This window comes from Semicossyphus pulcher, unplaced genomic scaffold (genome assembly GCF_022749685.1).
Source record: "Semicossyphus pulcher isolate SPU_LCO1_2020_fin unplaced genomic scaffold, fSemPul1.0.p SCAF_14, whole genome shotgun sequence".
NCBI lineage: Eukaryota > Metazoa > Chordata > Actinopteri > Labriformes > Labridae > Semicossyphus > Semicossyphus pulcher.
Genome location: NW_027211648.1, coordinates 15,928,038 through 15,947,318, shown reverse-complemented (window position 1 = coordinate 15,947,318; position 19,281 = coordinate 15,928,038). Strand labels below are relative to the sequence as shown.

The window sequence follows — 19,281 nt, the reverse complement described above, 5'->3', positions numbered from 1 at the left end:
TTGCTGCTATTAGTTATATACTTAGCTATTTTTTTGAATGACGTTTGTTGTATATTTTGTCCAGTGTTCATGCAGCTTCTTCCAAAGGGAAGTATTTAAATACCTCCAACAATATACAGGAGAATAAAACTGCTGTAATACAGAGGTCTGAATTTACATTTTATTTTGAATTTTTAGTCCAACCGCTAGGGGGCGGTGTAGACGCTATTCCTCACATGCCTCGCGCTTCAATCTGGCTAGTTGCAGTTGGTATGAGAAAAATCTACTGAAATGCAATAAAAAACAACGGCAACATGAAGAAAGTTTTTACTGCAGAACAAATATCGGATTGGTTCACCTCGGGGCCGAAGTTTGCGAACATTAAACTCACAGAAGAAGTGGTTGAAAAGGAGTTGGACGAACCGTCGTCGAAAGAGAGCAGGTAAGACAAAGTTAACGGTAGCTAGCTTAAAGTTCGCTAACCTTGTGCTAGCTGGTTAGCATCCTTGTATCCACCTGACCTTAACCGCTCCATAGAAAATTAATGTATCAGGCTACAGATGTCAATTCATTTGTCGTAGTTTCAAATCGTGCCTGGTTCAAGTTTTATAATATTACAGTGCACAAAATGTTGGTATTGTGAGCGTGGCTGCCTGCTAACATTTATTAACATTAACACCTGCCAGGAAACTAGAAGGCCAACCGTTGGAGAGTTGTAATGCCTCTGTACTTCCAGCTTTGTAAATGGACGTCATTAGCTTTAAAAAAAAATCTATTAAAACCTGTATAACGTTTCCAAATTGAATCTAAATGAGTAACTCCTCTACATTATTTCCTCAATTTCAACTTGTAAAACTCTGATTTAAGATTTATTTTTGTATGATTTATGAATCATGAAAATCGAAAAAGTCACTAGTATCACCGAAATGGTATAAAGGGTTTGGGTTTAGAAGTAATGCCATCAAGATCTCCCTCTCCTCATAAGATTCTGAGCAGAGACCAAAAGAAACAAATCTCTTTATTGTTACTGCTTAAAGCCTTGAATACATTGCCAGAAATTATAAAAAATATGCACTTTAGATACATTGGAAAAACAGCAATACAGACCTACTTTTTTGTGTTGGTAAAATGGGGCTGAACCTGCCAAATTCCCATAAAATAAACTACTCCGGATGACCTCAGTGTAGCCAAGACCCTGAAGGTTTTTATATTAAAACTTTCACAATTTGTGTTAAACAAGTTAAGACACAAGAAAATTACTGCACAAATGATGTTTATTTTTCTGTGTTTGCTATTGTATTTTCTCTTTTTATTGTTATATTCCTGATTATCTTTAGGGCTCAACAATAAGAGAAAGTAACATCAATCTTTGGTTTAACTGCTCAAAACTCATTGACATTTGCCAGCCTGTGCCAAACTGTCACAAGTAGGCATTGCATCACTTTGACGTCTTACAAGTCACAAAGGTTGGAACCAGGATGGGTAGTAATTAATTTTAAATGATAAAAATCTACCATCCATTGACAGGCTCAAGATTTTTTGTGTCTGAAATCTACAAGCTGCGTCCATATAATTTACCATCAGGTGGCTGGTGCTAATTTTGCACCTCGGCTAACTGAGACTTGTAATGATGAATACAGAAAAAAGTGAGTCCGTTAAGTAAGGGTTAAAAAGAGCAGGTGACAAAGTAGTTATTGAAATTAAACAGCTAAATACATTGTCCACCAATCCAAATTTTGGTCACAAGCTATGAATTCTCTTCAATTAATACAAATAATCGAGTAATTGCATTTAATGTCCATGCTGTGGCTGTGAGAAATCTTTTTCCTTGTGTTACGCACATAACCACAGATGTTTAGAGCAGTGTGTCCTCTCACAGTGTAGTGCTGTATGCTCCTGTGGGCCTCAGAGGAACAGGGTAGAAATATGGAAGGTCCCACTCCCTGTTAAACCCAGTGAATGAATTGGAGTGTCGCATTGCCCGGTCCACATATCCTGAGATTGTTGGGATCTCCTCTCTCGGGTGGTCTCCACAGTTTGGGACGGTGGGTGTGACAAAGCCTTGCTTCATTTTGTAGCGGCTGGTCCACGCCTCCATTGGTCGCATCTGTGTTGGTTGCACTGAAAGGTCGTCCTGGTCATTGTAATGCTTTTGGCTCAGGAAGTCCCTCACCACCTGCTTGAAGACAGCCGCCAGCTCCCAGGGCCTTATGTTGTTGGTGGCAAGCACCTCACGAAACCTGTGGAAGGATGCCACCAATACAGTTAATTAAACACTTGCTGAAGAAGCAACACAGTGTCAGCATCTCACATTTTCAATTAGCAGTTTCAGCAATAATTCAACACTCACAAAACAACCTTTAAGGTTTTTTTCAATCTATTTATAACACATTTCTTACAAAGTATGTTTTTCTTTGGTAAAGTGGTTGTGTAAGCAAACAGTAGTGACCCAACAGTGAGTTATATGGAAAATAAAGAAATTAGGTCACAGCGCTCATCCATGTAGAACAACCTCTTTTTATATCATTATGTCTGGAACAGAGATGATGAGTGGAAACCCCGGCAGTCAGGCCTGACTCAGCCTTACAGGGCGCCCTTCACCTTCACACCCTACAACGCCTGCCATTGTGACAGTAACACATAATGGCTTTCTTGGCAGCCCGCCCCTCCTCTCTTTTCCTTCAGGTCTTCTCTTCTTTGCCTGCTGTCAGGCCGTGTGTTGATGCTGCAGCAGCTAGCCACTGTTGACAGCATACTAATGTGAGGACGAAGCACGGAATGGAAGCTACCAAATACCTGGAGAGCACGGCCGCTGCATGGACAGGAGGGATCTGGGCACACAGGAACTCCAGCTGGTTCAGCTCCGATGTGGGGATGAGGGTCCGTAACCTCGGGTACTTCTGGAACCAGCGGAGACCCAGGGCGCTGTGGGCAAGCCTGTTCTCCCGCTCCAGGTCCCTCGCAAGCCGCTCGCGTTCCTCCACATGCCACAGGAGCTCTTTGATCATTATGCAACTGGGCAGGAGCTCTGAGGTCTTAAGAGGTGCTGCTTCATTCTGAACCTGCACTCTTGTTTCACTAGACCATTTCATCCAGCTGAACAGGGGCATGGCATTCACTGCAGACAGGCCTGTAAACTGACGAAACGAGAATGACTTTATATTCTGGATCGAGTAGCCATGACTTCCCCACAGCACCGTTTTAACACTTTGATACTGTATATGCTGTAATATCTGTTGCTTTAAACCAAGAGCTACAGTATTAAACAATCTGTTTAACCATGCAAAAGCCAAAACCGAAATGCACTCGAACCAAAAATGGGTCAAATTTTCAGCTTCAAAGACCACAATGAAAATGCATCAGTAAATTGCGACCTTAATTCTTAATGTGGACATGTTGATATGTCCATATAGCCCATTTATAATTAAGATGTTACATTTGACAGTGAAGGATGATCCCCCAGTAACTGGGCTGACCTCTGGTCCCTGCCTGATGGGTGCTCTGATTGCCTTCAGTTCAAGTTGAACTCTTTGAAGGACAATGTCCCGGGTGTGTGTATTTGGCTTTTTTCCCCAGACGAATGGACTCAACATAGTTTACACCTGGGATTACACAGCATGCAGGGTCAGAGGTCAGCCTCACTGGACACTAACTATATGTGGCTTCGCACATTGTAAGGTTACAAAAACTTTGATTACTATTTCAGATACTCCAAATAATAATCAGTACTTAAACAGCGTGTTCAGGGAGGAATTGTCACACTTACATCTGTCTGAAAACTGAGAGAAAGATCCGTACTTACAGGTGAAAAGTGATCCACCGATGCTTTTGTGAGATTCTGCAAAAAATTGGGCTTTTCACAAAGTACATCCTCGAGCGAGTTGTCTCCACGGGTCAGTCCATGTGAACTTCATTCCTTCACTTGCTGATGACTGCGTCTCTGTGTATCAGATGGAGCACATCACTTGACTGTCTGCAGCATCCCTCCAACGTCTTGTTTGTTGGAAGCGTTTTTTCCTCTTTGTGTTTTGATTATTGCCTTGTCCTTTTTTGTCCCTCCCACTGCTCCTGTCATGCAGGCTTTTTCCAGGAGAGTTAGTCACACTGCTAACTGACTAAGAGCTGTCACCTCTCCTCTTCCTTCACCCCACTCTCCTCTGTGCAGCATGCAGCTTTGGTGTAAGGTCAGATGCTTTGTAGCTTGCAGGAAATGTGTGCACTGGAGAGAAAGGAAGAGGGCGAGAGTGCATGTGTGCACGAGCTGTGGGTGTGTTGAATGTGAGCTCCGCTTAGCACTGTCAGGATTGTGCCTGCTGTTGCAATAAAATCCTCCTCTCACTAAGAGAGCGAGAGGCAGAGACAACTGGGAAGGCTCTCCCAGCTACAGCGCTGTGGGCCCGTTTGAAGTGACCAGAGGGAAAGGCAAGACTCTGAGTAAAGTTATGTAATGAAGTAATATTCACCCACTGTGGACTTAGTCTCCAAGTTTACAACAAATGATAACACAGTTTCCGAGAATTGCTTTATTCTCCAGTGTCTGGTATGTCAAGAAGTATTAAATGCTGCAGCAGCAGTCATTAGCATCCACAGATGTAGCTAGGGAGATGACAGCTGACAATCACATTATATTCAAAGTGCTGCATGTTGTCGTAAAACAGCACCACTGTTACTGCAATTAAGGATTGATCCCAAATCTGAATGACAATTTATTAAATCAGCTTTAAAGCTCAGCCTTCAACTACAGCCTGTCATTACTAGTACATGCAACAGTATAATTGCATGTCTCTTACCACAATGCTCCTTGGGACCTGCTTTCTGAGATAAAGCTCGGGCACTGTTTGTCATTTATATGTCACTTTTATTGATATAGCCCAGATTCACAAGATGCAACTTAACCTCCGTGGGCTTTCTGTCCGTGACAGGTTACTGTACAATTTTCTGGTTAATAAGCAATAAGATGCCTAAAATTGCTTGCTTTCTAGCCCTTCAGAGGTTCCTGATAAAGGCAGCCTGAAAAATGTGAACTCTGATGGAGAGCAGTTCCAAAAAGGAGAACCTGTAAGGAGTGAGTATCAAACTCTGTGGAAGCATTTTCTATTGCTACATCACACGGTATGCACTTTCTGTGCAACTCTTCAACACTGCTTCTTATATTCAGTTCTTAATTCCTAAGGTACTGCTCCTCCTCCACTTGCCAGCTACAAGTACCCCAACTTGCCCATAACCAAAAGCAGACAGGAGGTAAAATGCACTTCCCATTCACCACATACACTCAACCACACAGCCTCATGGTCTGAAAGAGCACTCTCGTTCTCCTGAAGTACTTTTAGTTGTGTTAGGAGTTTTACTGAAATTACCCATTATGTCCTCAGGACCCTGGTGCACTTAAGCTTTTACTGTTTGCTCTAGATTAGTTATTTAATCCTTCTGAACAAAAGCTAACTTTAAAATCACTGCTACTGTTGGTTAATACAGAGTTGTCTATGTGACTGTGTAAGCTATCACTCTCTTGATGCAGATTATTTTGCGTTGACTTACAGTTACAAATCAGCTTAACACATCCGTCTATTTTACTATTTCATTTTCGTATTCCTTTTTTATCCCTGTAATAAGGTACAAATAGCTTAACTGAAAACGTGTGTCTGCCTGTGCTTCTGTCTCGCGTGTGTGTGTGTGTTCCCATGCCTGCTTCCAGCTCGTTTCTCTCATAGAGAACAACTCTATCGTGATCATCCGAGGAGCCACAGGCAGTGGCAAGACCACCCAGCTGCCACAGTACATTTTGGACCATTACAGTGAGAAGGATGTCTTATGCAACATCGTGGTCACCCAGCCACGCAAAATTGGGGCCACCAGTATTGCCCGATGGGTTGCTGCACAGCGAAAGTGCACCCTTGGTAGTCTGGTGGGATATCAGGTTAGTGCAATGCATATTTAAATGGGACCCTTAACATCTTAGCTCCTTCCAAATTTCTGTTATTATTAGAAATTATAAATATTAGTATACATTTTAATAAAAAGGGAGAATAAGAAGAGAGGAACACCTATAAAGAAGTCATTGAGCATTAGTGACTCTGTAGTGATCACTGACTTGTAGTAATGGCTAAAGCTGTGCAGAAAAAATCACTCCTTGCATGTCTCTCATTACTCAAAGTGTTTCATGTTTGCATGTGTGATCAAACTCTTTTGTGTGCTTTGTTGCCAAAATGTCTGGTTCTGTTATACAGAGCTCTGAAACAGCTCGTCTAATAATAACTGTTGTCTCCTCCGCTTGGTTCAGACCTCTGGAGTTTGGGATGATGTCACTGATAGTGGGAGCAAAGAAAAACAGATAATGTTAGAAAGTGCTCAAGTTATGCAGCATAACCTGAACATTAGGTCTTTATTTGAAAGCCTCAAAGCTGCTTTTTCCTTTTTTGTCTTCGGCCCATCTGGTAAAAGCCCTTTTCTTGTTCCCTTTCACATGTTTTGTTTGGGTTCTGAATAAAAACTTATTTTGTTATAGAGTTGAACCAGCATACTAAAAAGTATTTCCCTGAGGTTGGACACTGGGTAGAAATGGATTTTATTTCAGTCCACTGGGATTTGCTCAAAAGCCAACAGAGCTTACTCCTCATTAATCAGTTCTGATACAAAATGAGTCCAACATCCCCCAGTGAGAGTTCCTAAGAGAGATTATAGTCGATTTCAGAACTGAAATAAAACTGTGTGTTGTAACATTTATGAAGACAGATTTGCATTTTGTATTTCAGATTGGACTGGAGAAGATGGCTACCGAGCACACTCGGCTAATTTACATGACCACAGGAGTGCTGCTGCAGAAAGTGGTTACAGCCAAGTGCCTCACAGAGTACTCCCACATATTTGTGGATGAGGTGCATAAACACAAGCAGATACTTTTTAATATACATGTCTCTGTAAACTGGAACCTTACAGGATTGCTGTAGTTTCATTTCAGTATTATGCTGCTGCAGAGGCAGAATAGTTTAATTTTGTGCTACGATCCGATCAGTGATTCTTGACTACTCTGCCTTTACCAAAGGTTCATGAGCGCACTGAGGAGATGGACTTTCTCCTGCTGGTTTTGAGAAAATTCCTTCATTCCAACTCTCGTTATGTCAAGGTAATTCCAAGAAATTCCAAGTACAAATTTGTCCTCTGTCCTTCATTTTTCTCTGTCAATCATAGAGCTTGTTTTATTCGCAGATCATCCTCATGTCAGCCACCATTAACTGCAGACAGTTTGCAGAATACTTTGGCACCCCAATACAGGGCAAAATAAACCCAGCCTATGTGTTTGAAGTGGAGGGAGCACCCTATGCCATTGAGGAGTTTTATCTGGATGACCTCAACAAAATGTTTCCATACAGAGTAAGAAGATATTAAGTGTTTGCTGATGCTACTGCTACTCTATATCAAAGCCAGAGTCCTAATATGTGAATTCTGTGTGTTCTTTTTTAGGCTGAGTCACCTCAGCCATATGACCCTTACATTTCAGTGGAGATGTACAACCTTGCCATCAGTCTCATCCAGAGCTTTGATGAGATGGAGGGAAAAGATTCCAGGTTAGGCCTCAGTCTTCTAGCTCATTAAAATTTTTACTGAGTGGGCAGACAAAAAGAGTAATTCTCATGTGTGTTTCTGTTTCAGCAGCAAAGCAGAGAAAGGAGCTGGCATGACTTCATCAGAGCGGGGCAGTGTGCTGGTTTTCCTTCCTGGTTTGCATGAAATAAGCTACATGCAGGAAGCTTTGGCCAAGCTCGTCCGCAAAAGGTGAGATTTTCACTTTCCTTTTATCTTCTTTTTACTGCCCTCCTTAAAACAAGTCAGCTTTGTTTATTGGTAGTAATGATTAGCGTCTCAACAGTCTCGGATCCCATCAGCTTTAGTCTGATGACGATATAGCCTCTGGGCACAATGGTGAACATGCCGGGGTCATGTAGCGATAAACAACTTTCTTTTCCTTGTGCTGCATTGTTTATAGAAAAAGAACCTGTTTTTCTTGTGATTTACTCTAATTAATGGGTCTTACCTTTGCCGAAATTTCAACATCATGATACAGATTCGTAAAAAGTAAAAAAGAAGCTTTGTCTGGTCTGTCCTCAAGAGGAGAAGAAAACTACTTTCAAATGCTCGTATTTTGGAATGGAGGTCGGATCGATCATTTCTGATGCATTCGAGGAAATCTGAACGCTGAGCGGCTTTCGTGACACAGCATCAGAGAGTTTATCTCAAGTTGAATTTTAGATCTAGAACTGATTGCTAGCTGTTAGCATGCAGATGTCTGTTTCTAGAGATTAATAAGAATCTAAATCATCATCAGATAGCCGCTGATGTGAGCCGGAATGTCATTACGGTGCATTACGTACCGCCTGCTTTCGCTCTCCACACAGACCGTTTTTCCTGCATACGCCGCAGCCTGCTGATACTTGATTAGCCAATATTACTCAGACTACAAACGTACTGCAAACGGAATCTAGAACACTTGAAATCCTGGAAATCCATGTCCCTGACTACAGATTCTACATTTCTATTTCTGTATATAGAGATTAGCGTCTCAAGAATATGTTGGACTTGTTATGCATTACATCTGCATGTGAGGAATGTTAACATTAAAGGAGCAGTTTGCCACTGGAAAAAGCCACTGTCAGTCAAAGCTGGTGTTCTCGAAGCAATAATATTTGACTTTTGTGCCATAGCTGTAGAGAAAGTTGTACAGCTTGTGGTTTCCATTCTACATTCCTACAACACCCAGTGTGCATTGCGCCCCTCCCTCTGAAAGGAACGGCCCAGCGGGAAATGCTGGAGTGAAATACTACCATTTTCGCTGCAGGCAATGGCTCAGAGTGGTACAGAATCCGAAATACAATGCCAATATACCAGTGTTTTTTTCCACTAAACACAGACCCTGGTTTTTCAGGGCCCATTGAATAAGCGGATATCGTCCTCCAAAGACACAGAGCGAATTTGCAGTTTTTTCCCACCATAATGGCATTAGCTCCCCATAATAGCATGATAGGACTGAGATTGAAAATCCGCAAACTGGTCCTTTAACGTTACAATCAATGTGCTTCTGTTGTGCAGGTTGCAGGTTTATCCTCTCCACTCCACAGTTACTCTGGAGGAGCAGAACGGTGTGTTTCTGTGTCCTGTCCCAGGATACAGGAAGGTAAAAAATATTCAAAATGTTCTCACCTCAAATGTGTTCTCACTGCCTGCTGCATTGATGATCTCCTCATCTTAACAGGTCATCCTTTCCACCAACATCGCAGAGAGTTCGGTGACGGTTCCTGACGTCAAATACGGTGGGGTCTTTTTCTCCTCAGCTTGTGTTTGCTTAATGAGAGGTTTTTAACTGAAGGCTTTCTGATATTGGTTCCTTTTGTCGTCATAGTCATTGACTTCTGCCTGGCCCGTCACATGGTCTGTGACCAGGATACCAACTATCAGTCTCTGCGACTCACCTGGGCATCCAAAACCAACTGCAACCAGCGTAAAGGTACAAAACTTTCAGCACAGAATCTGACCTCTTTACTGTAAGTGTTTGTCCCTTCTGTCCTCTTTAACTCTTTTCTCTCTTTTTCAGGCAGGGCAGGTCGAGTGTCTAAGGGCTACTGTTACCGTCTTGTCACCAAAGAGTTCTGGAGGAATGACATCGTAGAGTACATGATCCCTGAGATGCTGGTAAGAGAATAAACAGACTTCAAGAGATTTTAATACCTTTTAAGCTGCTATGAGCCTTATTTGACTGTTTGCCTTCCTCTCAGTGTGCTCCATTGGCGAACATCATGTTGAAGGTGAAGCTGCTGGACATGGGAGATCCCCGCTCCCTCCTCTCCACAGCCCTCTCACCCCCTAACCTGGGTGACATAGTGAGGACAGTGCTCCAACTCAAAGAGGTAAAAAAGTGAAGATTGAGAGGTCCATTACTGTCTAGACAAGCAGTCATGATTGTGTGGCTGTCATGATGTCAATGGGCTGCAGCTGACCGCCCAACTCTGTCACAGAGTGTTAGAGCAGGAGTTCTCTGAAGGAGCTTTATGTCAGCCAATGTTATCATCCTCCAGTGTTTTATGTGTCTGTAAAGGAGGGCAGTGCTGCGTCATATATATAAGACACGGAATATAAGACACAGTCTGTTTTGGGGGGTATCCCAGAGGGGAAAAGGTTTTCTATAGCTATTTATTATATATAAAAAAGTGTATACAAGATGCGTTTTGAGCTAGGATGTGAAAACTGAGAGAGAATCAATGTTACAGATGTTTGGTGGGAGGGAGTTCCAGAGGTGGGGGGCAGAGCAGCTGAAGGCTCTAGACCCCATGGTGGTCAGGCGGGCGAGTGGTGCAGTAAGGTGAATGGAAGAAGTAGACCTGAGAGTGCGGGTGGGTGTCTTGTTGTGCAAGAGTCCAGAGAGATAAAATACCGTAACACAATATCATACCTCTCTCTGCATTTTTTACTAGTATATTGGTCGAACTGGTATATAGGAGGCAGCCCACTTTTTAGATGAAAAGTAAATTATGGTTTCTTCCTATCACTTACATAATATATACCTTTGATTTTGTATTCCTTTACAATGTAGGTGAGATTTCAGTACAAAAAGAACACAATATCCCTGTAAAACTAGGACATTTTAATACATTAAGACAAAGGCAAAGGATGTTAGTCAAGGATTAAAGGATGTTAGTAAATCTGAATCCAGATTTTCTCAGGCCTGGTGTATAAGTGCTGAGGTGCCTCCTAAGCTGAAAACCCAACCATCTTTAGTCCTGAGGATTTAAACAGTAAGAAGATAAAAATTAAAATGTGATAATTAGTTAAATAGGTAAGATGAATAAGAAAGCTTTGACTTGATAAACTATTTTAGCTTAGTAAATTCAAAATTTGGCAAAGAGAAATCAGCCATTTTTATATCCAGAACATGAAGTATTAAAAGTGAAACTTTGCTCTGATGTTGGATGTTGTAGTAATGGATCTGTGGCATACAGTATTAAAAGCTGTTGTCCTGATAATAGCCGGATGTTTCTTCTGCAGTTGGGTGCCCTTTCTACGAAAAGTGATGGCAGGGGTCAAAATGAGGATGGCGATCTAACGTTCCTTGGCTATGTGTTGGCCCATTTGCCCGTGGACCTGTACCTCGGGAAGCTGATTGTCATGGGACACGTGTTCGGATGCCTGGAAGAATGTCTCATCATAGGTCAGTCTGACATTATAATAGTTATAGTATAGTTGTAGACAACAAATCTGTCCTTCAGCAGTTTTGGAATTTTTTTGTGCATGTTAAGTTTTTTTGTGAGCTAATTGCACAAACAACAATTACAACTTCTCTTATCCTCAGCTGCCTCGCACTCTCTGAAGAGTTTCTTTGCTATACCGTCCATGCAGCAGCTGGCCGGACACAGGTGAGTCATATCCACAGGCTGCACTCATCCACTGACTGCCAGGATGTCAGTGTAGATCAATTTTGTGTGCCACCAAAGTGACATAATATATTTGGGACAGTTCATCCAGACATCTCCAGCGACCATTGACTCACTGTTACATCTTTATGCCCATCACAGTGTTTTAAGGCTAAAGAGCAGTAGAAAACAAACACAGTCTGATAACAGTGCCTTCACTGTGGACAGTCTGGAGAAGATATTTACATGTTTTGACCAACAGAGCGCAAATATTTGTTTTCAAGTCGATGATTACAAGGCTCAGGTTGCAAACTAGAGTCATCATCAGACTTCTGCAGGGCTTAGGCAGATTTTGGTTCTGTGTGTTTCACATTTCTTTCTTTGTGCACTGAATAATTTTTGGTATTTCAGGAGCAAGTTGGCCTTTACCCATGGTACTCCAAGTGATTCCATATCTTTTGTCAATGCCTTCAAGGTAATGTTTTCAATGCCAAGTCAACAGCAAGTGTTGTTGTTTAATGGATTTACATATTTCCCTGATGGCTGTGTTTTGGTTAACAACTCTAAAAACACTGCCGTGTTGTCTCTTACTCTTAGGCATGGCACTCAGCCAAAAAGAAGGGACAGCTGAGACACCCAAAGGTGAACAAAACAACAATCAAACATGAGCTCACTATAAAAACAACACACTGAGATGAATAAGCCATCACTTTTTTTGCATTAAAGGAACTATACTTTCTCTCTCCCATTGCTAATGAATTAATAAACTCACATTTAGCACAAAGCTATTGCTGTTGCAAAGGATAAGTAGATGATGTGAGAGTTATCCCTAATTTAGGCGGTGTATTTATCTCAAGGAGAAAGGTTACTGTCTCTATGTTGATGTTAGAACTGTTGGCAAGAGCTTTTGTTTTTGGCATGAAGACTCAGTGCAGACTCTTTTTCCTTTTAGGACGAGTTGGACTGGGGCAAGGAGAACTTCATTCAGATCAAGAGGATCAGGGAGGTAGGAAGATGAAGCAGACAGCTGGGTCACAGGAGTTCATCAAGCCACATTACAGGATGTTTTTGTTGTCACACCTCCAACTCCTGATGTCCTGCAGTTCTTAGTCATTTTATCAAACTTGGCGCTGACAAATTTGGAACAATGTTCGAGCGCTGCTTGGACGGAGACTAGTGGAATTTGTAGCTGAGATGACAAGCAGTTTTGTGTTCCCATCAATGCCGATTGGAGCAGAGGCGATAATTACCCGGGTCTACTGCAGAGTCATTTGACCCGGGTCTGAATGCCAATTGTAGCCTTTCCCATTAAGCAAAAAAGCCAGGTGTTAGCAGGTTTTTTGACCAGTGGGAAAGCGGCTTAAAACTCAGCTCAGACCTCCTAAGCAGTTACTCACTGTCCAGGTTGCAGAGCTGTATGAAGACCTGAAGAAGCGAGTGTCTCAGTTCAACATGCATGTGCAGAACAACACGCAACCCTTGGATTACACCAGCGCACACAAGCAGAAGTTCATCCTTCAGGTTAGAGTACACATTAAGATTTCAGCCCCGGTCATCTCTCTAACGAAACATTCAGATGCTGAATTTCTGCACAGTTTGATTCAGGTCTCACCTCTTTCTTTCTTAGGTGGTCATTGCCGGTGCCTACTACCCCAACTACTTTGTCCAGGGGGACATGGATGAAGACCTGGCCTCCAGAGAGATGTGTGGCTTCAACCCGAGAACTACAGTGATGGTATGACAGAAAGGGTTGGGAGGGTTGCTTGTAGGACTTTAGTCTTAAAGAGTTGTTGTGAAAGTGATAAAATAACCATACGTTGTTTTTAGTTGAGGAACCTCCCTCCGTACGGTTTCCTGTATTACAAGCAGCTGCAGTCGCTGTTCCGCCTCTGTGGACAGGTCAAAACCATTTCCTTTGACAGCTCCAGGTACTGAAGGCCTCTGTGGCAAATCAGACATGATTTTATATCTGATCTTACCATTTATTTAAAGAACACTTAACACAACTCATAGTTACCTGCTTGTGTGTGTGTGTGTGTGTGTGTGTGTGTGTGTGTGTGTGTGTTTGCTCAGAGCATATGTGGAGTTCTACAAGACATCCCAAGAGTCGGGGGTGCAGCCGGAGGTGTCCCTTGCCCTCCTCATGGCCCAGCATAATCCTCCCCTGCAGCTGTCGGTCCACCCCACTGAACAGATAGAAATGTGTGCTGGGAACAGAAACATAACTCACATGAAATATACACGGTAGTGTTTTTTCGTATTATGAAAACCAACTTAATCCTTTTCTATCAGAGTAAAATCTGTTGTGCTGCAGGAATGAACAAAAAAATGTGCTCAATGTTATCCCAAAAAAATCCTAAGAGCACAAAGTTTGTACTGTGGCTCTTTTTGGACCTGAAAAAACCCCATTCTTGTCCGTCTCTTTGCAAAGTGGAATCCCCTGCATCACAGGCTGCAATGGTCAGCGCCCCTGAACTGAGCTTTAATTTAATCTGACAACCTGGCACTCTGCATGACTCCCTCCTTTTAGGCAGAGACCACACCAGCTTCTTCCTACTCCATCTGGGAGGCAGGAACATGGGTGACTTGGCACATTATGAGCTATTCAACAATAAGACAATGAGACACCCACTATTCTCACTCAGTTCTTTCCTGCAGCATCTATAATTTCACTCTATTGACCCATTACGATAATGTGACTTTATTACATTCAACATCAAAGCAACATAAAAGACATTTTACCCATAACTCCCAGTGTGTGGTTAGTTAAAGCGAACATGCTTGTAATGTTAAAGTCCCATGCTGTGTGTGCGGTTGCTGTGCAGGGTGAATGTAGACCTCCAGAGCCAGTCTGTCTGCCCAGTGGGAGTGGTGAGCAGCCCCATTGAACCAGACAAGCTGCCCCCCCACCGCTTGTTTGTGATCAACATCACAGAGGTCAGTCCTGTCTTCTAGAGCTTAATTAAAAAAAACACACTCTCATTTGTGTCTAAATGTCTGAATCTTAAATGGGTGTATCTTCTCTTAACTCTGATTTCTGCTGTAGGTGTTGGAGGTGGGTAATTTCTGGGGCTTCCAAGCAGATGAAGTCAGCTTGGAAAAGCAGCGCCGTCTGACAGCAGAGATAAACATGCGTACTCTGGAACCTGTAACAGTGTCGCTCTACCCCAACCTGCTGTGTCTGGCTCCTTACTCGGAGGTCAATGACCAGAGCTTGTACTATCGCGCCAAGATCCTGCACATACGCGGCAGTACAGTGGAGGTGAGTATAGCTAATGCTCTGCAGGTCTCTGCTCAAGATGCAGAGGTCTCCTCCTCTCCAAATCAAGCTGATCGCGTAATTAAAACCCCTAAAAACAACCCTTATTTGTTCCTAGATTTATTAATTTATGCTCGACCTTAATAATAAAATATTTTTCTGTCATACATACAGAAAAATAAAACTGATAGCAATCAGAACACATTTAAACGGGGTTAGTTGTCTACAGCTGTTTTTTAAATCTAATCTAATTTAGCTAAATTACTAATTAAGGTTTTATATAACCTTTAAGTGCCCCCACCTCTCCACCACCAAATACTGACTTTAAGTGGCTTGCTTGGCTATAATAGACAGTTTTATTTGTATTATATGGTAGAATAGTTATTTTGTCATGGTTGTACAACTGATTAAGAAGTGATGCTTACACTTTGATTCAATAACTATAATTTACGTGTTACTTTTAGATATTGAGCTGAAAACTGACCTCAGTGTCGACCTCTGATGGTGTAAAGTAGAACACAGAGACATTGTTCTTAACTGGAGAGTCTGGTAGCTGATATAAGTTAATGTCCCAGAGTGCATGATCTGTTGTCTTCCTGCAGGTGTTCTTCTTGGACTTTGGCAACACCGCAGTTCATGCCATCAGCAGCCTCAGGGAAATGCCCCCTGACCTCCTGTCTCACCCCTTCCAGGTAGCAAAACTGAAAATGAGTGACACCACTGGTCTGATTGATGTACACTTTTCTGTTCCACTGTTTAAACTATGAGCAAACTATAACAAATCAGCCCTCTGCTTGTGCTCTCAGGCTCAGGAGTTCCAAGTTGCTGAAATGCGTCCTTCAGCCCAGTCCATCATCCTGGGGAAACAGTGGAGCAGCCGAGCCCGCAACCGCTTCATCACGCTGGTGAAGGGCCGTTCACTCATCGTGTCACTGTACTCAATCCTCCATGGTGTCATGCGCGTGCAGCTGCTCATCAACACAGAAACAAAAAACACCAACGTGTTGGACATCTTGGTGGAAGAAGGACACGCTGTGAAGGCGGAAGAAAGCTTTGATTCACAGGTGACACAGTAAATGCAACAGATTTCATGTATAAGGCAGTGTGCATGTCATAACATGCCCTACTTGAAGCATGACTTTATTATCAAAGACTTGCCCATTGTAGGATGGAGGGGTGGTGGATTAAAGGTCCTTATATAATGTTGCCTTTTGTACTTGCAGTACTGCTTTTTACCAGCAGATGGTGTGGTTGGATGCAGTGAGCAGTATTGTTGGGGTTTTTGGGGCCCACGCTGTAAAACATTATAAGAAGCCATTGTATAAACTTAAATAAAATTAATTTAGTCATGCTCGTCCAGATTCAGAAAGTTCCATACCAATACTGTGTGCACTTCTTAGTCTAAGTGGCTTCTTTTTGTCTTTTGCAGCAAAACCATGAGGCACTGATGTCCCTGTACAAAGACATGGAAACAGGTGCTTATGTCCCCAACACTGCCAACAGCTCCTGGAAAGATCGCAAGAAGGAGGAGAAGGAGCTCATCGACTATCTGCTCGACCACTTTTCCAAGAGCTACCAGCCCTCTTCCAAGGCAAAGGCAAGATTTAGCTTACAGGACATTTTCATATTACATTAATTCTAGTTTGGATATTTATTTGTACTTTTTTATCATATTTGTTTATACTATTTGTATATTGTAATATTGAGATAACTCATTTATAAATGAATGTTAGAATAATTCCCGCCGCCCTGAACAGGATAAGCGGTATAGATAATGGATGGATGGGTGTTTTGTTCAAAGTGCTTTACAATTATTGAGAAAAACAGAAAATAATGGAAGTCAATTAAAGCTGAGATGGGTAACAACGGAGAAACCAGCAAGAGCAAGCCACATTTTGAAGCCCCCATCCAATCATTTCAGTCACACGGACCTGGAACAGCCACATATAATTGCTTAAGAAAATGTTTGCCAGAGCACGTGATGTACAGTATTGACTGCTGTCAGATGGAAAGAGAATTTGAACAAATGTAACAAAAAATGCTCACCCTAGACTTAAAAGAAAGCTTGAAACTGAAACAGGTTCTGAGGAGGAGGAAAAAATACACAAAAAAATAGAACTTATTAAATCGGAGCATCTGAGATGCTGATCATTTGTTTTGAGGTGGATGATGGCTGCACATTTTCTCCAGGAGATGGAGCCATTTCAATGGCTCACTTTGTGTGTCGGTGTTCATTCAGAGACACACCCATTCTGTCTGATTAGCAGAACAATGACGACAGGGTGACTGAAGCTGGGATTCACAATTACAGCATGATTACTTCATGTGGTGTGTCTGACTGCATCCTTCTTCTAACACCCTAGGTTAATCTGCACGGACCACTTAGTCCAAATATGATTCGCCTTCACAGCTTGAACCACAAGACCCACTACAAGTAAACATTACACACACCAATAGCAGAATATTTCTGCAGTTCCCAAATGTCCCCCCCCACTGCTCATGAGTGTGTCGTCCTGCAGGACAGTGTGTATCGAGAGGAGCAGCATCAATTCCTTGGCCCTGAATGAAAACCCTCACTGCAAACATCAGAGGATGCTGGTGGCTGGGACTGTGGCAGTCAACTCTACAGGTACAGGATACATTTCTAATCTAATGTTCTAATCTGCACTTACCAGTACATGTAATGTGAAAGGGGCAGCCTGACGTTTTGTAAAGCATGTTGGTTTTGATACTTGCTATACAACTAAACTTTATTATTATTAAAAAGCAGCCTTCTGAGTATTCTAGCTCATGTTTTGGTTGAAAATTACACTCCAAATGATCTTATTTCCAGTAGCGGGAAGCTGTTTTTACAAAAAATCTGTGATAAATCCACTGTAGACTTTATGCCAAGCGATGAAGTTAGCAGCTCATGGCAGGTAAACATAGTTGCTTGTCTCACAGGCTACAGACCCAGATGCGATTGTTTCTAACACGTAAGCCAGAGCAGCTTTATATGTTTAAGCTAATGCTCCTCCGAATGATCCACATCACTTATTGCACAATTGAAAGGTTTTTCTTGTTGCAGGGACACGGATCCTATTGAAAGAGACCTCCATCATGCCAGACATCCCTGGACTGCCTGCACTCGTAACCATGCTCTTCACCCCCGTCATGGAGTTGCGGTTCGTTAGGCACAAGCACTTATCATTGAACATCTTAAAGTCAGCAATGTGAAAAATGTAATGATATCTTTCTCCTCATGTTTTGTAGCACTAATGAAGAGAGAACCTGTTACTCTGGCGCCCTCTGTGGCTTGGGCTGGAACAGCCAAACACAGGAGGGCATCCTACCTGAGCACGACATTGAACTGGCCTTTGACGTTAAGCTTGATGTTGAGGACATCACTGAGGTAACAGCTGGTGATCCTTAAGAATGTTCTCCTCATATAGTATCCAAAAACTGTAGTATAACATAAAAAAGGAGCCTAACCCTAACTTCACTTCATGCTGTAACTTGTCATATTGGCTCCAGTACCCTTATAATTGGCAGTGCTGGGCTCTGTGTCTATTGCTGCAGTACATTAATAACAATATTACATAATACAGCGTTCTCTTTGTGTACCACTGATTAGTCATGCTTTGTTTTGTTTTTCAGATTAATGCTTTGCGAGTGGCTGTGAACCGCCTGGTGTGTGGAGGCGCCTATGGAACTCAGCATCTGGGGCCCGACAGGATCGCCCACCTGCAAGAGGACTGTCGAGAACGCCTCACAAGGTCACATACAGAGACACACAGAAATCACTAATAGGTTTAAAGTTCAAACATTGTGTATGCAGTTTTTTAATGTGTTTATATTACGTAATGCAGACTTTTCATCAAGTCACCGCCAAGGGAAGCTGCCACCCCGGTGTACTATGAGAACCTGGAGAAATGGAACCAGGTATGTAGACATCAGGGCTCCTCTGTGCCATTATTTGTTCCTTTTTATTCATTCATTCATTAGGCACGCTACATGTTGTTTTTGTGAGAACATTTAAGCTCTGTGTGTTTTTAAAATATTTGTGTTCATACCCTGCAGGTGGATCCTGCTCTGAAGATGGATAATGTTGAGCCTGGAGCTGCAAAGAACAGAGGTGTCCTCTTCCAGCTGCATCCTGTCACTCTCCTCAACAGCTAAGAAACTACTGTTTGCTTGTGTTAAATGGAGCTGGTTCTAATAGTTCTAATAGTTTTATAAGCAGTTTCCTGACATTTTTTTAAAATTTCTAAATTTTATTCAGAAGATATTTTAAGTTCAAATGAGGCTGCACAGCAAGATCTTCAAATCCTTCATTTGTCGTTTTCAACAATCAGTGGAGAAGTTATTTCCTGTTTAAATAAGCGGCTGCAAAGTTTCAGTGATTCAGCTGTGAGCCATTAAAAATAGTTGTTTGCAACAGATGAGGCTCGTCAATCAGTCTTCATTCAAACATAGTCTTATTGTGACCCAGGAGTCAGGTTAAATTTGTCCTCACAGCACACACACACACACACACACACACACGCTCCTACTACGAGAGGCGTTTCTGTGCCAGAATTCATTGGCTCATATTTATAGCTCATCATTCCAGGTCTCTCCCATCCAAAGTGTTATCACCTCAAACTTAGCCACGGTGTCACACAC

At 42.3% G+C, this 19,281-nt stretch overlaps 2 protein-coding genes across 2 annotated transcripts; one reads left to right on the top strand and one right to left on the bottom strand.

The window, feature by feature from the left end:
- Nucleotides 1-293: 293 nt before the first annotated feature.
- tdrd9 (tudor domain containing 9) lies at nucleotides 294-19,046 on the top strand. Its single transcript, XM_069662405.1, has 35 exons — nucleotides 294-421; nucleotides 4,962-5,044; nucleotides 5,153-5,220; nucleotides 5,675-5,896; nucleotides 6,732-6,854; nucleotides 7,022-7,102; nucleotides 7,186-7,350; nucleotides 7,441-7,544; nucleotides 7,633-7,752; nucleotides 9,064-9,148; nucleotides 9,227-9,284; nucleotides 9,374-9,478; nucleotides 9,566-9,663; nucleotides 9,747-9,878; nucleotides 11,014-11,176; nucleotides 11,318-11,381; nucleotides 11,790-11,853; nucleotides 11,976-12,020; nucleotides 12,331-12,384; nucleotides 12,783-12,899; nucleotides 13,006-13,113; nucleotides 13,206-13,306; nucleotides 13,452-13,622; nucleotides 14,204-14,315; nucleotides 14,425-14,640; nucleotides 15,240-15,329; nucleotides 15,444-15,701; nucleotides 16,067-16,234; nucleotides 17,001-17,071; nucleotides 17,157-17,266; nucleotides 17,705-17,801; nucleotides 17,890-18,028; nucleotides 18,274-18,392; nucleotides 18,486-18,558; nucleotides 18,697-19,046. Exons 1-35 carry the CDS (start codon nucleotides 294-296, stop codon nucleotides 18,793-18,795), a joined length of 4,011 nt encoding a protein of 1,336 aa, XP_069518506.1. The 3' UTR covers nucleotides 18,796-19,046.
- On the bottom strand, nucleotides 1,012-3,848 carry rd3l (RD3 like). Its single transcript, XM_069662410.1, has 3 exons — nucleotides 3,782-3,848; nucleotides 2,776-3,116; nucleotides 1,012-2,219 (listed from the first exon to the last, which is right to left on the bottom strand). The coding sequence occupies exons 2-3, from the start codon at nucleotides 3,087-3,089 to the stop codon at nucleotides 1,853-1,855; spliced, it is 681 nt and encodes a 226-aa protein (XP_069518511.1). The 5' UTR covers nucleotides 3,090-3,116; nucleotides 3,782-3,848; the 3' UTR covers nucleotides 1,012-1,852.
- Nucleotides 19,047-19,281: the final 235 nt, after the last annotated feature.

Excerpts from the sequence above, each read along its gene's own strand:
- tdrd9 (XM_069662405.1), top strand. The coding sequence starts at position 294 with ATGAAGAAAGTTTTTACTGCAGAACAAATATCGGATTGGTTCACCTCG. Across the intron at positions 13,307-13,451 it reads ATTTCCTTTGACAGCTCCAG|AGCATATGTGGAGTTCTACA; the intron begins GTACTGAAGGCC and ends GTGTTTGCTCAG. Across the intron at positions 18,393-18,485 it reads TGTCGAGAACGCCTCACAAG|ACTTTTCATCAAGTCACCGC; the intron begins GTCACATACAGA and ends TACGTAATGCAG.
- rd3l (XM_069662410.1), bottom strand. The coding sequence starts at position 3,089 with ATGCCCCTGTTCAGCTGGATGAAATGGTCTAGTGAAACAAGAGTGCAG. Across the intron at positions 2,220-2,775 it reads GCAGCGGCCGTGCTCTCCAG|GTTTCGTGAGGTGCTTGCCA; the intron begins GTATTTGGTAGC and ends ATCCTTCCACAG.